The 16,926-nt window shown below is 44.0% G+C and overlaps 1 protein-coding gene across 1 annotated transcript in view; it reads left to right on the top strand.

Annotated features, from left to right (window-relative positions):
• The window catches only part of LOC139639960 (chloride channel protein 2-like), a gene marked incomplete at both ends in the record, with an annotated part of 43,861 nt that extends 27,276 nt beyond the window's left edge, over positions 1–16,585 (top strand). The window contains 5 exons of the mRNA XM_071514128.1: positions 5,165–5,234; positions 5,741–5,851; positions 8,188–8,401; positions 14,826–14,959; positions 16,395–16,585. Coding sequence (XP_071370229.1) covers positions 5,165–5,234; positions 5,741–5,851; positions 8,188–8,401; positions 14,826–14,959; positions 16,395–16,585 — 720 coding nt within the window. The remainder of the gene's footprint in view (positions 1–5,164; positions 5,235–5,740; positions 5,852–8,187; positions 8,402–14,825; positions 14,960–16,394) is intronic.
• Between the last annotated feature and the right edge of the window lie 341 nt (positions 16,586–16,926).

Here is a 16,926-nt window from a genome sequence, read left to right as displayed (position 1 = left end):
CCTGCTAAAATCCCTTTTAGATTTACTGAAGGGAGCGGCTAGCTTTTCTTTTATTACTACAGTCTAATAATGAAGACTGAGTCAAATATATTAATTACATCGAGCATTTTCTTCTTCTGAAGCAGTTTAGCCCTGAAGCTACTGTATAACTTATAAGTCTCATTAAAGCCACACCAGATTCACAATGCATGTGGTTCATTAAGTCAATTTTAATGTGATTTTAATGTAAGAGGTTTTCTCGTTCGCTTCCTCCGCCCAGATTTTTCAAGCACTGCCAGGGTTTTCGACTACACCTCTAGTCTCGAGTCTGGATTTCTTACATTTAGGCTTCTGCTCCTCCTGTCAGTCCCCCTTCAGTTTGAGGTCAGAGAACCTTATCAATGTTGATGGTGCTGGACTATCTGTGTGAGATGTACACTCAGTGGATTAGATTGGTTAGATTAGATGAAAATTGAATGATCCCTATGGGGAAATTGAGCTGTTGCAGCTGCACAGAGTAGGATATAGCAATGGCTATAAATAATGATAGAGCAAATGGAGGGTATAGAATGGAGCGCGGCCGCTAATTGCAACCAATAGAACATATTGGAAAAAAAGAAAATCTGAATTTGCTGCATATGGAAATATGTAAATTGAGGTCCTTGCAGCATATGCAGGGTGTGCAAAATGTACATTGCTGGCTTTCTATGTTATTAGATTTTCAGAGTGAATATGCAAGTATGCACCACTATCAAGTCATGATACCTGGTATACAAGACCAGACATATGTACATACACAACCAGTCAAAAGTTTGGATGCACCACATTTTTCTTTATTTTTACTATTTTCCACATTTTAGAATAATAGTACAGACATCGAAACTATGAAATAACACAAATGGAATTATGCAGTGACCAGAAAAGTGTTAAACAAATCAAAACTATCTTATATTTTAGATTCTTTAAAGTAGCTGCCCTTTCCCTTGATGGAAAGGCAAAGGCTTTGGAAAGAAATTCATACATAGGATCAACTTCACTATTTATATTTGTCTAAGAAACACATTTCAAGCATTTGAGCATAAGCCTTTAGATCAAAATGGCTTTAAGAGAATGAAAAACATAGTGCATTCAATCAGGTGTGTCCAAACTTTTGAGTGGTAGTGTATGTGTGTCCAGATGTGCAGATGTGTGTTGTTAAAAACTATTCACATTATCAACTATATCAAATGCAATAGGACATGTAGACTCTCCAACTGCTCGCTCCCTTTACTGGACCCATCCTGCCTCTGGAGCCTTGTAAACTCCACCAGGAGACGTTTCAGCAGGACTGGGTTACAGCCCCGTAAACCTGCTCACCTATTGAGTCAGATCTCAGATCGTGCCGATCTGTTAGGGAGGGAGGTTTGGATTAAGTGAGACGGATGCAGTGTCTTGTCGGTGATCTTTAAGGCATCCCAACTCTCAAGTTGTTGTGTTGTTGTGTTTCCCCTGGGCTCAAGTCTTACCCGTGAAGATTAGGTTTCCTAGCAGGTCCTCTGTGTCTGTGATGTGGACGGTGTTTGAAATTCTTCAAGGAATGGAGAAATCAATGTGATTATTATCATCTGTGTGTTTGTTGGTCTCACTCTTGTTACTTCTGCCAACCGTTTCTGTATATTTCCTCTCCTGGTGTCATCACAAAAAGGGGTGATATGGTGAAAATTCAACCATCAAAGGCAGGCAGTTTATTCAGTATATGTGATAAGACATATTTCAGACTTTGGCATGGATTCTGAGTGTGGTGAGGATTAAGATATTGTGGCCGCTTGCTGTAGATAGGCAGTGCATTAGTAGAGTAGTCAGAAGTGAAGAACCGTATAAATTGATTTTTCAGTGAAGATTGATGGATTTTTTAAAATCTTGTTGTTGCAGTACATTTGAAATCCATCAGTGATGAAATATATTGTATCTATGTCTACAGTTTTTATTGCTGAAGTCAGTGTTGAAGATAGAAAACTGTGTGTGTGTGCGTGTGTGTGTGTGTGTGTGCAGTAAAAGTTAATATGTGCTACCTGTCTATTCACCTCTACTCTATACTGTAAATCTTGTTGAGCCCCAAAGGCATTTTCCCATTACCACAGAATGGAAATGGAATGGGCTTCACAGAATGGGATTGTGTGGGATGGGATATATGAATTCACAATGGGAATGTGTGTTTGTGTGTGTGTGTGTGAGGGGGTGTGTCATCGGGTCGCAGTACAATACTCAATGCAGCAGTACAGATGATATGGCACCAAATTTCCAGCTAGGGGGGATCATGTCTTTAGCGGCTGTCAGCCCATCGCCTAGGCAACACTGAGGCACCCGGGGCAGGACCCATGGGTGACTGTCACTGCACAGAAAGTGAGCACATCAACCTGGTTGCCATGGTTACGGCTGCCGTCCTGCGAGGAAAGGGAAGTGATGCCACTGCAGCCGACCTCCCCTGGCCCGTGCGTGTGTGTGTGTGTGTGTGTGTGTGTGTGTGTGTGTGTGATGTCAACCAAGACCAAGACCATATTATTATGGATAACTGTAATTGTTATCTACTTACAGTACAGTATCCTTTCACTGTATGTTGCATAAGAACTGTGGTTCATAGCCCAGGTCAGGTCCCTCCACAAAAAAAAAAGTATTATTATCTATTAATTTATTTTGAATAAAAAAAAAATGTAAGTACCAAAAATATAAAACATAAAAATATAAAAATTCAAAATTCTATACAATTCTAAAAACATTATAATATAACTCAAATGTTTTACCATTTATATTGTTTTTTTTTCTTTCTTGTGAAATGACAGTATATATGTTCTGCCTCAAGGCTTCCGTAGTTTTCAGTAGTTCATCAAGTCAAACCGCTTTGTAGCAGCTAATAAAGTAATAACTGCCAAATAGTAAGGAATAACTTGCCAAAATGTAATAAAATGTCCTTCTAAATGAGTCAAAAAAGAAATAAAAACTGATATTTTAATATTGCATTAACCAGGGATTGCTACATTTTGAGGGGTGTAACTTTTTGAAAGTATCCCAATATCAGTCTGAAGATGCTATTACAGTACATTACAATAAAACAGGATAAAACAGCTTTTATTACATTCGTGACCCATTTAGAGGGATATTTTTTCTACTTTTTCACAAGTGATTATATCATCCAGCGGTTATTACATTATCATTCGCTACAAGCCTGAAAAATACAGAACTAAAAATGATGGTAAAAGCCAGAACTGCATGCATTGACTGAGGCATTTTAACACTCTGGAGGCCTGAGTCAACTGCTCAGAATATGACACTTGGTTTCAGTTATCTGTTACTACGGGTATCATGACTAACTGGAAACAGGATTGGATTGCATTGCCCTCCACTGAGTGCGCTTCTGAAAATTGTGTGAAGCTGTCTCCTGCCGGTATGTTACGTAAGGACACACACACACACACACACACACACACAGGGGTCTCATCAGAGTTCAGGGCCTCTGTAATAAAGTTAAGCCTATGTTATGAGTTCCCAGATCCTTTAAACCCACCTAACTCTTATGAAGGTTTCACCGGAGGAGAGAAAGAGAAGGAATAAGAGGAGGAGAGGAGGAAGAAGAGACCAGGCAACAAACACCCAAAGGACAATTATGTACCGAGAGAAGCCGGGCGAACTTTTCCCAACACTGCTTTTCCCATGAGCTCTCTTTTGTATATTCTGCCGGTTATGTTTGAATGTTTGTGTGTGTGTTAGTCCGATACACCACTCCCTGGCGCTCAGCCATGTTAAGGTCTGATTCCCATCACTGAGTCTGTGCCACGGTGTATGCCTGGGCGTGTGTGTGTGTGTGTGAACACCTTCGCCTGGATGTGTGTGTGTGTGTGTGTGTGTGTGTGTGTGTGTGCGCTGTTCAGGGTGTGAAAGCGGCTGCGGTGTAGGGTTACAGAAGGAGATCCATTACTTCACCGTGGCAGCCGGCCTTAATTACAGCTAACTATAGACAGAGAGCAGAGGGAGAGAGAGAGAGAGAGAGAGAGAGGGAAGGAGGGATGGAGAGATGGAGGGATGAGTGTAATTAAAAAGTCTATTTGAAACCTCTAGATTACATCGATGAGGTTTGTGTAATGACTTGCGCAACGCTCCCGTCCGTACGTCTTGGTTTCCGCACGCAAACACCGAATGTCACCGAGTCTCGACTTTCTCTCCCCGCGCCAAAGAAATGACCTGCAGACCTGCTAGGTGTGTGTGTGTGTGTGTGTGTGTGTGTGTCCGTCATAAGTCCCAATTAAATTTTTGTGAAAGGAAAAAGATGTGACTTTGGCACTTTTGTGAAATTCATGAACAGTCTTTTTTTTAATTATTTCTGCAGATGTGTGTATCAGAGAATAACTGAGGAGATGAAGAAGTGATATGTGTGTGTGTAGTACCGTGTGTTCGCCTACTTATTAGGATTAGACCAATATATGGACCCAATATTGGCCTTTTATTATGATGGATATGATGCCATATTTATTGTAGAATTGATCAATACTACAGTGGTTGTCTATAGGAAGCCTTTAACCTGAACTGATTCCAATGAGACTTTTTGATTGGATTCCACACAAGTATGCATGAATATGCTATTGTGATAATTATCATTATTTATTTCAATGGAAAGTTTTAGTGTCTCTTGGTCTAAAAGCTGTGTGAGAGGCTTTTCCACCTTGCCAAGAATACTTTTGAACACCGAATACTTTTTTTTTTGACATGACAGTTTACCAATCTTGAACATCTGCTCAAAATATATCAGCTGAACCCTATTCTTTATTTAAACTTGGACACACACACATACACACACACACGCACAGAGTCACACGCTGACGGTGAAGCTCACACATTGTCAGCGGTGGCATTTCCCTTCTTGTTTGTCCTCCCTAATTAGCAGTCTCTTCCGCTCGCCTGGCCCGGCGTCGGCCAATCAGCAGAGCCCGCTCATTACCCGGGGTTCGTCTCGGGGTCTTTGTCAAATGAAGAGCGAAAGTGACGGCTCAATCTAACCTCCCCGCTCGGCCGCCTCCCCCGCCGCTAGCGGAGGATTCAACGGGGCTATCATCGAGGGGCCAGACAAGACGCTCCCACGAAGCTAATTGAAATGCCACCCTGTTCTTTCTTTTTCTGTCCTTCCTTTCTTTTCTTCTCTTTCTTTCTTTCTCAGTTCTGGATGTCCGCCCTGGCCACCACCATCCCGGTGCCCTGCGGAGCTTTCATGCCAGTGTTTGTCATTGGTAAGAAGCTGCAAGTGGGTATGCGCGTGTGTGTGTGTGTGTGAGAGAGAGAGAGAGAGAGAGAGAGCGAGAGAGGTTAGGAGTAGGGTGGTAATATGTTAATCGGAAATGAATAGTGTGCTGAATTAATATTACAGGTGCCATTCAAAAAAAAAAAAAAAAAGTTGGTACCTTTATCACCCTCTATAAATATCAGATTGAGGCTGAAGTATCCAAAAAGTATATCCCACCTTGCAAATTTTTTCCCTCATAATAAGTTATTGTCTTCTCACACTAAGCTAGCTTGGATGAGAAATAGCAGAGAAACGAGTACTTTTTACTTTCCCTGTGTGGAAGTATTCCCACTACTTAATACCTACTGATTTTTATCGAGCAAAAGAATGAAAAGAACATTGGGCATCAACGCTTCTTGGTTTCCCCGATCATTCACAATAGAGTAGCATCAGTAAATGAACTGAGCACTGATGGTGAGTCTTTGTGTCTTTATGTGCGTGTGTGTACTTCAGGGGCGGCGTTTGGTCGTCTGGTTGGAGAGAGCATGGCAGCCTGGTTCCCAGATGGCATCCACACAGATGGCACCATCTACCCCATAGTGCCAGGCGGCTACGCTGTAGTGGGTGAGTTAAAGACACACACTCCGTGCTGCCGTGATTCTTCACCTACCATTATAGGCGGGGATTTGTGAGCCACCCGTAGTCTCACTCTTAACTTCTATTCCATGAACACACATTCCACATTCCACTTGTCCTACAAACATGGGGTAAAATACCCACATCCCTCTTTTAAACAGGGCTGTTTTCAATATAGAATGAATACTGTAGCACTCACTTTTCAGAGTACTTTCAAAAGTACTTTTAATTTTTTCTTGAGGTCACTTTTAAGGTTTACTCTCAGTTATACTTTACAGTGGCATCATTTGCAGTCATACGCAGCAGAAAGTACCCTCCTCCATTTCGATCCATATCATTAACATTGGGGGTGGGGGCAGTTTTAGGACAAGCACAAAAAATGTAATTTTCATTCAAAATAACTAACTTAAGTGATTTTGTCTTTTCCCTGACTTGTTTCAAGTGTTCCTCTTAAGCTCCTACTTCAGGATTTGCAAGTTGAAAATGCAACTTGTTGAAATTATAAGAAGTTGAACCCTGTGCAAAAGTAGTTTTAATTTATTTTAAAAGCAAGAATGACATTGATGAAGTTTCCAGACCAGAAATCTCAGCACCTGGTGATGTAATTGTTGAGTCATTGGTATAGATCAACAACCCCTGCAGATATAGTATGGTCATTTTGTGCTATGAGGCAGTCAAATTTTTACTTAATGCCCCTTAAAACTTGTTTTTACCTATAATACATATTTCAAAAATATACCATCTGACTAAAGCAGGTGGGATTTTGTACTTTTATGAACTGCATACAGAACATGGAAATGATCAGAAATGGGTGTTGCTGCAAAGTTGCAAACAATTAAACTGACCCGGTAATTCACATTTATGAATTTGGAAAACATTCTATACGATGACAGTCTCAGCCCATAACATCAGGCTAACCCTGCCATTGAGGTTTTTGAATAGCACTTCTTATATTTCAGATCTGGCAAACACCAAATATGCCTACATAACCATGTCGTCACCATTTATATTGGTATTGCATGTCTAATAACATGCGGTGTTGTGATTCCCTTGCCAGTGTGGTAACTGTTGACAGCCGTGCAGATTATGCCACTGTTGCAGGTTGACGGCGGCTATTTTTCTGGGGCGCCGTTGTTATTGTGGTTGTTGTTGATGTTGTGTAGACGATGACTCACCTTTACAGGCCTGACTCTCTGATGAGCCTCTTTCATCTCACAGTGGAACTAGGGACCAAATGTTACGATGGGTAGAGGCAGCATTAGCATTTATCTGTGAAGGATAGGCAGCCATACACAGGCTTAATTAAGTTACCAGCAAGAACAATGAAACCTGCCTTTGTAGCCTCTCTCACCCACCACCTACACCGTCTCCTTTTTCTCTCTCCTCTTCTCTCTCTCTGCGTTATTTTTTATGCTTTCATTCTCTACTATTTTTCTTTCGGTGTTCATCTCATTCTGTCGATTGGCCCCATCTATATTCTCTGTCTGGCAGTGAAGGCTCACCTTGCCCCATGCTGCTCTCTCTCCTTTTGATCTAGCTCTTTATATTGCTCTCTTCACAACCATTTATTGAAAAAAAAAAAAGACTTTGAAGCGTTGAGTTTCCTTTTTTTATATTGCGTTAGCTCAATATGTCGATTTTTGCCATATGGGCAATATGTGAGGAGATGGACTGGGATGTTTGGAATGGAGTTTGAATTTGGTTTGTTGTGCTGAGAGTATATAGAGGAGAAAGTGGAGGCTCTGTGCCGGGGAACTGATAACAGGTTGATGCCTTAGAATTTGTGCTTAAATATATTTCCCAGGGACTGAGTGGGATTTGAGTGGATCAGTACTATATATAATGTATATCATCCAAGACAAGGTTTTGAATTTTTTTTTTTGGTGGTGTTTAGTTTTGAACTGTATAACCGTCTACACTGTACATGTGAAGATAATATTGGTTAGAGTGAAACCTATGATTGCAATAGCCATTCTTTTTTGCATTCTCTAATTGGGATGATTTCTAGTAAATTAAAGGGGCATTGAGTAATAACTTTTTAAAAAACGGGGAGTTCAAGCCAGAAACCCGGTTTTGAAAGCCAGAAATCTCAGTACCTGGTTAAGCAATTGTTGAGTCATTGTTATTGATCAACAATCCTATCAGCCCCCCACAGATATATCATAGTGAAATTAAACTATTGCTCATTTTGCTGAATGACCCCCCTTTGGAATCCCCTCAAGGACCCCAGGAGGTCCCCAGACCCCATTTGGAAAGCCACTGATCTAACCTTCTCCACCTCCCTCCTCTTTTGCTCACCACACTCTCCTCTCCCCCACCCCTAGGTGCGGCGGCCTTGTCGGGGGCGGTCACCCACACGGTTTCCACGGCGGTCATCGTGTTCGAGCTGACTGGCCAGATCTCCCACATCCTGCCGGTGATGATAGCGGTGATCCTGGCCAACGCCGTGGCCCAGTCCCTCCAGCCCTCCCTCTACGACTCCATCATCAGGATCAAGAAGCTGCCCTACCTCCCAGAGCTGGGCTGGGGACACCATGAGTACGTACAGTAGATCATACTGCAGGGATACATGTATATACTAGAATTAGATTTGATTAAATGACACAAAGTTATAAATATGCGTGTGTGGACATTGGGTTGTCCATCCATCCATCCATCCATCCATTCATCCATTTTGTAGCCACTTATCTGGATCAGGGTTGTGGTGGCAAGAAGGACAGCCCAGATGTCCTTTCCCCCTGCAACTTCCTCCACTCCTTTCGGGGGATACCCAAACGCTCTCAGGCCCACTGGGAGAGGTATTTCCTCCAGTGAGTCCTCATTCTACAAGGTGTCCTCCCAATCGGTCGTGCTTGGTACACCTCCAAAGGGAGTCGCCCGGAGGTCATCCTTACCAGGTGCCCGAACCACCACCACTGGCCAGCCACCCTGTGGAATAACCTCATTTTGGCTGCTTGTATCCATTGTCTTATTCTTTCGGTCACTATCCAAAGGTAGTGGCCATAGGTGAGGGTCGGGATGAAGATTGACCGGTAAATTGAGAACTTCACTTTGTGGCTCTTCACCACCATGGTCTGATACAACGGCCACCTTACTGTAGCTGATACACGTAGCTGGTGGTCAATCTCATGATCCTTCGTAACCTCACTTGTGAGTAAGACCCCAAGATAGCTGGACTCCGCCACTTGGATGGGGAAAGCCACCTTTTTCCAGGAGAGAACCATGGCCAGGGTTTTTCCTAAATTGTAAAATCTTGGGTGGGCCACCTAAGGAAAATTTTTTAAAAATCGGCTCGGAAATGAAGAGAAGCCTGTGAAGCTAGTTCAGGCAGACAGCTCGAGTCACGCTACTAGACTCGTGATACACACTACTCATCGCAACTCAGATCAAGTGCCCCCCTTGTAATAAGGCGGTCTATTTAAGCTGCCAAATGCAGTTGCTTACTCTCTCGCGCCTTGCCTATGCTGCTGCTCAGGCTGCTGATCACTTCTGCTCAGTTATTGCAGCTGAGCAGCAGAGATGCCACCCTAGTGTCAATGAACTGGGCACTCTCTAGACCTCAACTGTGCCTTGATATATTGTCCATGAATACCACAAACAGGAGATGGGACAAGGGGCATCCTTGTTGGAGTCCGATTCCCACCTTGAATGTGCTTGACTTAATGCCAAGCATGCAAACACAACTCTTGCTCTTAGTGTATAGCGACCAGATGGCTTATATCAGTGACCCAGCACCTCATAATCCAGCAGCACCTCCCAGAAGATACCTGGAACATGGTTGTAAGCCTTTTCCAAATCCACAAAGCACATATACGCAGGATTATCAAATTCCCATGACTCCTCGAATATCTGCAAGAGGGTAAAAAGCTGGTCAGCTGTTCCCCAACCAAGATGGAATCCGCATTGCTAGTCCTGAATCTGAGGTTCAACAATTAGCCAGAGTCTCCTGTCCAGCAGCTTGGCATAGGCTTTCCCAGGGAGGCTGAGCAGTTTGATTCCTCAACAGTTGGAACACATTCTCTGCGTCTCTCTGCCAATCCAAAGGCACAGTTCTTGAAATACATGTGACATTGAAGAGATGTGTCAACAATATCCAGAGTCTAAGCATTTCGGGACAGATCTCGTCCACCTCTGGTGCCTCGCTTCTGGCTTCCCCTCTGACTTCTGCCAAGGAGATGGGACCAGACAACCCCCCCCCCGTATCTTCCAGCATTGCCTTCTGCACAGAGGGCATGTCTGTCGAGTTTAGGAGTTCCTCCAAGTGCTCCTTCCACCTTCTGACAATTGGGAACAAATTGGGTTGTTTCAACAGCAAATAATGGGATACAGCAAAGAAAAATAGAAAATAAATAACAATATAGCAAATAGGGTATTAAACATAATGCAACCAATGATTTGAATGTGTCAAAAACATATTAAGTAAAAATATATGAAAGTTGTAGCTTGTTGCGCTTTCTAGGGGTTTATTTATTCTTTGTGGAAATTTAATTAGCCCCCTAATGACCTAGATATGTGTTACCTAATTTAGTGTGTTAACAGCCAAGCTGAGTGCACAGTGAGTCTTAATGGTTTATGGCAGCACAGTATTGCTTTAATTTGGGTGTTTCAACTCTAAATAGCACACATAGCTTCTGCGCATGTACACATGAGACCACAGAATGAAACTTTAATTTAAAAATCACACCGTTGGTGCTGTGCTGCTGCAGCAACTTGGGGTGGAAGTGCCTGGCTCAATGGCTCAGCATTACATGGTTTTAATTGCCTTCACTCCCATCAATATATTATACAAACTATACAATTATGGATGGGGTTACCAGCTGCTGCATATCTTGCTCAATGAAACCACACAGAATCACTTATAATTTCATTGTTTGGAACAGTTTATTGCTGTGGATGTTGGCAAATCATTAGGTAGAAATAATAGTTAGGCTGATTCATTTACAAAGTGAGAGTAATGAAAACAAAATTTTATTTCCTCCTCCATCTGTTCATCGTTTTCTAAGTCCGTCCCCTAAGGAGGTTCGTCTCTGTGTGCTGCTCCAGTCCTTCTCTTTCTACATTAACATCCCAGTTGACCTGCCCCATCCATCTCTTCGTTATCTATTCCTCTCTTTCGCTCTATCTCTGTTGCTCTGTTCTCCCGTCTCTTCTCATTATCTACGGCAACCCCGTGGCCTTTCCGCCCCTTCCTCACTCTCCTGTCCTGCTGTCTTTCTATGTATGTGTGTGTGTGTGTGTGTGTGGTTGAGAGAGAGAGAGAAAGAAGCTGCGTGTTAGTTTTCACTCAGCTGTTGCATAATTCCTCATTTCCTCTGTGTAGATTATAACAAGTTACAAACCATTAACACTGTCTGTGGTCGCACGCACACACACACACACACACACACACACACACACATAGGAGAGCAAACACACAAGCTCACAAGGCCTTGAAGCATCATTAGTAGTACAATAATAAAAACTGCACATAATCAATTCTGCCATAACTTTTTCACATGTAATTCTATCACTGCAGGTCAATTAAACTTAATGAAACATTAATGATTGAAGCTTCAAGATGTTAAGTGAAATGAATGAGAAATTGTCAGGAAAACATAAAAAATCCCTTCTGTGTGTGTGTGTCATGAAATGAGACAAATCATGACATGATCATCAATTATGTAAAAAAAAACAAAAACATAAAATCATCTATATTTAATGACACACACCGAGTTTCAAAATTTTAAAAATTGCCAGGGCGTAAAGATGATTGAGAAACTGTCAGGAATCCCTTCTGTGTGTGTGTGTGTGTGTGTGTGTGTGTGTGTGTGTGTGTGTGTGTGTGTGTAAGCAGTCAGCAGACATACACAGAAAGTCTCCTTGAATCATCTATATTTAATGACACACTATGAACTTGAAGAGTTGCTGTGTGTGTGTGTGTGTGTGTGTGTGTGTGTGTGTGTGTTGTTGAGGGGCTAAAGAATAGAAAACCAGTGTAATGATGCAAAAACGTTCTACTTCACACTCTCTCCATCCTTTTTTTCCTTTTTTTTTTTTACCTTTCTACCTCTCACCTCCCTCTCTCACACCGATCTCCACCACTGTGAGCTCTCTGGGTGTGTGTGTGTGTGTGTGAGCGTGTGTGTGTGTGAGTGTGTGTGTGTGTTATAGCACTGCAGCGTAAGAAAGAAGAGGAGGGAGAGAAATGAAACACTGTAGGAAGTGTGGCCCCCTCCAAGCTGTATGTGTTTTTGATTCAAACTGGAAATCCTCCATCTCACTCCCACGCACACACACACACACACACACACACACACACTGGGCTCACACTCGGTAAGGAACACTTGTGTAACGTCGACCATGTGATGCACACATACGACGGCATGCACATTTAATCACACACACTCACACTGACATAGAGAGAATTGGATTTCTTATCTTTTGTTTCTCTATAGCTTTTGCAGATATGTCATACACACACACACACACACACAAACGCACACACACACTGGTCTGACATTCATTTCTACACCCTCACAGTACAGACAATCTTCCATAGATATCCACCCACTTGCTGTTTCTCTCTGTTGGTCATCCCCAAAGACCTCTCCACCCCTGCACACACACACACACACACACACACACACAAACACTCTCGTAGCAGTTCTCATTCAGACCCGCCTCTCGTCTTCCCTCTCATTCCTCCTCCTCTTTTGATGAATCTGTCTTCAGCGTTGGAGTGCCATTTCAAAAAGCCAAGCGGCAAGAAGTGTGGGAACAATTATGTAACGTCATTGTGTGTGTGCATGTGTGTGTGTGTGCGTGTGTGTGTCTCTCTATCTGTCACTCTGTGTCCCTGAGCGTTTCATAATGGCCAATTATAGCTTGTAGAATTGTCTACAGTCCACTATTGTCTCTAGTCATCTGACAGGGAGCGAAGCCACAGGAGATGATCATATTTTCTCCGGATCATTACAAGGATCCTTTTATTGGCTCTCAGACGTACCCCCCCCCACTCCATATACACACACACACACACACACACACACCCCGCTGCTCCTCCACCCCCTGCTCTCTGGACGGTTTGGATGGTCTGTAAGCCTGTATTCATAGCCCTATAAGTCTGTTTATCCAGGCTTAAGCAAGATGGCTGAAATTGATCAGATGTATTGCCGAGCCTCGCAGAGAGTAAAGTTCAATTCAACTGAAGCCAATCAGATTTGATCAACTGCGATGATATCCCGAGGGAAATTAGCCTTGGCAGGCGTTGTTGCCGGTCCGGAGGAATGCGTTACGTTATTCTCTCAGATCCACTTACAAATTAAAAGGGACTGGTTGCCAGTCACGCAGCAAAAGGGAGGGTTTTTTTTTTTTTTTTTTTTCAAGGGCTCTTTGGTTAGGGGAGCGGTTCCATATAGAAACGTAATGGCTCGAATAAGCTATCTGATTTGTTAAAGTGGAAATAAATCAGAAGAAATAACCCACTGTGGTTCTTCTTCTTCTTCCAGTTCATGAAAGCTTTTACGTTTGCTGTTCCAAACACCCGGTGTCTGGTAGCTCTTTCTTGGAAAAAAAATCCTCAAGAAGTGATGTGTTTTACATTTCAATCAGCAGCAGCAACAGCGGTTTGTTTGGAAAAAAAAAACAGAAGAAGAACTGGGTAGTTAGGATGAGCAGTGATAGCCACCATGGCTGAACAGACAGAGAAAAGAGAAACTCAAACTGCATCCACAGAAAATCCAAAGAAAAAGACGTGACAGCACTGGACACACCGTTTGATTGACAGGTGATCTCAGTGCAGAAACACCACAATCAAACAACAATAATCTTGTGAATTACCACTTTAATACAGCTGGTTTAGAGCATTTCATACATCCTTAAATGGTTAACCTTAAGAGCCATGACAACAGTTATAGCACCAAAAAGGGTTCTGCTATGGGACAAGCCCAAAGAACCATTTTCTGGCACTATATATAGAAGCCTTTTTGTTGAGAGTGTGCCTGGGCTGAGCCTGTGTTGCTTTGGAAGGGGAGGTTGCGGGGGAAAAAGGGGGAGAAAAGGAGGGAAAAAGGGGGGGGGTTGACTTTGCACTTCTCGAGGGGTCAGAGTATTGACTCGTCACTGCAACAAGGAACAGAGGGTTGGCCGGAGCGTGCGTCCTGGCACCGGCGCCAGGGCTTGGCAGCGGACGCCACGGGGCCGCTGCTGTCGTGTTCGGAGGGGCTTGGCAAGGCTCGGGACAGGAAGGAAAAGCTGTTGTGTTTACAGCCGGTGTGCCGGGGCGTCCGGTTCTGCTGAGGCAAGGTGTGCTCGCGCACACCCACTTTTTCTCCCTACTGTACGGCACGGGCCGCGTCGAACACCGTAACACACCGGCCGATACCTCCGCTGGCCCTTCTCCCTCCCCCTCCTCATCCACTTCTTCCCTCTCCTCTCTTCTGCTGTCTTCCCTCGCCTTCTTCTCCCTTCCCTTCTCCTCCTCTCCTTCCTCGCCACTCTTCCTCCTCCTTTTCCTCCTTCTCCTCATTTTCCCCTCTTCCCCCCCGTTTTCATTAAAACCTACAAAGCTGAAATTATAATTCAGCGGCTTTATTGGCATGGCTGTTTATCAGAAACAATGCTGCCAAACAATGTAGTAAATATTCATAAACCAAGAAACCGTATATACATTAATAACCTTACTTATATAGCACTTTTCAGAACAAACTGTAAAAACAAACTGTACTGAGATGATACACTGTTTTGTTTTGAAAAATTTGTGTTATACAAAAGTAAAAAATGATCCGTTCTAATGAAATCCTATTGGTTGCCCTAACATTCCTTCCTTTTCTCCTCCTACCTTCCCTCTCCCCTCTCTTTCCCCCCCCCTCTCTCTGATCTCCCTCTCCACTTGATCCACCTCTCTTAATATCCCCCCTTCTCCTAATCTCCCTCTCTCTCTCTCTCTCTCTCTCATCCTCCCCTCAAATTCCTCTCGTCCCAGGAAGTACAACATTCGCGTGGAGGACATCATGGTGCGGGACGTGAGGTACATCACTCTCAACTGCTGCTACCGCGACCTGCACGACGTCCTGCTGACCGGCCACCTCAAGACCCTGGCACTGGTGGAGTCGGCCGGTGAGAGACACACACACACACACACACAGAAAGAGAGAGAATTTAGATTTGTCACTTCACGGTCGGTCGCCCAAACAGATTTGCTCTCATATCCCACTTCACTTATTCAACTGAATGTATCGAACCCTTGATAAACTTTCCATCTCCATTAAGGAATCGCAAAGAACAGATTTCCCCTATCGATAACCGCTCTCCAAAAAAAAATCTGAAGTATTACTCACTACTCATTACTCATTTCACGACTCGCTGGGAGCAGTAATTCATTACACTCCTCGTTAAATGGCTTTTCCATTACACAACCTCCCAAAAATTGGCAATTGCATCTTCTCTTACCTAACCTCAATTGCCTCTCCTGTGAATGAAATAACGGCAATATTATCCTTTTTGCGCAATAAAATCAAAAGGAGTTGGAATTCTTTTATTGTACCAGGAGCAATTCAACCTTTCTGCCATTTCTTTGTCATATAATTTTTGGATAGGGGGTAACAACTTAATTTTTTGATGGGCAACTGTAATATTATTCCTGGGAATTGAATTGAATACTCATTACAGGGAAAAGCAATACAATTACTGTAATGTGTCCTACGCTGTTGATAACCCGCAGGGAATCACTATAAATAAAAATGAAAATAGTCCCGGTCACATGAGAGCTGCGAGGTTTCCACGGGACGCCGGGTGTGATGAAGTTCCCCCCCGGGCGCAGCTCGCTGACGGCGGCGCGTTCTCCGTCCCGCTGAAGTGCAAATTTGGTATTCCAGCTCTGTCTCAATTATGCAATCGTGCAGGAACAATTAGCTGCGGCATTTAACCAAACACATAATCAGCACGTACTGTCACAAAGGCAATTACTTAAAACAAACAAGCTGGCGCCCACATGCACGTACACACACACACACACACACACACACACAGACACACAGATCGCGCATGCACAATTAGATACACACTGCATTGTATGCCCTTGTTACGTAACTCGACCCGGCGCTCTGCAGTGCTGCAACATGTTTGGAAGCTCCTGCGCTTTCTCTCTACCCTCTAAAAGAAGTTTCACTTTCTCTCTCTCTCCTCCTCCCCTCTCTCCTGTTCCCTCTCCTCACTTCCCTTCTCCTCCTCTTCTTCTTCCCTCCTCTCGGTCCACACCTCCACCCTTCTCGCCCTCTTTGTCCTGCTCCTCGTCCTCCTCATTTCCGCTGTCCTTCTCTTCCTTCTCCTGCTCCCCACCTCCTCTGCCCTTTTCCCACTCCATCCTATTCCTCCCTCTCCTCTCTTCTACTGTCTTCCCTCTCCTACCTCCTCCTTTTCCTACCTCCTCGTTTTCCACCGGCCTCCCCCTTTCCTCACCCTACGCCTCCTTCCTCTCCTGCCGTCTTTATTGCCACCTCCTCTCCTCCCTTTCTCTGTCCTCCTTCTGAACCTCCTTCTTCTCCACCTCAAGAGTCCATGATCCTGCTGGGCTCCATTGAGCGCGCTCAGCTCCAGTCGCTGCTCTCCCTGCAGCTGGGGCGGCCCCGGCGGCTGGAGTACATCAGGGAGCGCGCCGCCGCCGAGAAGAAGCGCATGTCGGTGGTGTCCAACCCGGGCAGCGAGGACGGCAGCCAGCGGGCCAATCAGGAGGTCCGCTTCCAGGTCAGAGAGAGGGGCGTGTGGGGGGGTGCGGTGAGCTGAGAACGGTTTTCATGGTCATTGACCGTCAACAGCCAATGAGATTTCTGTGGTTCCTTGTTTCCCTACTGATGTGCTTTCCTGGAAAATGATTCCAGCCATTCAAAAGCTTCCCAGTTCTCATCAGCTTTTATTTTAAAGACTTTTAAAGACTAATTGGCGCTTGCTAGCCAGCTATGTTATCTCCTCAAAATGATGTAACATTATGAAGGGTAATACTAAAGCAGCAAAAGCACTAAAGCAGTGGTTCTCAACGTGGGGTCCGGGGACCACCAGGGGTCCTTGAGGGGGTTCCAAGGGGTCCC

The sequence above is a fragment of the Centroberyx affinis genome, unplaced genomic scaffold, assembly GCF_046629955.1.
Source record: "Centroberyx affinis isolate AG114_WGS23_722 - 3 ecotype Tasmania unplaced genomic scaffold, CSIRO-AGI_Caff_v1 ptg007983l_1, whole genome shotgun sequence".
NCBI lineage: Eukaryota > Metazoa > Chordata > Actinopteri > Beryciformes > Berycidae > Centroberyx > Centroberyx affinis.
Note: the sequence above shows the minus strand (reverse complement) of the source record. Positions and strands in the feature narration are given on the sequence as shown.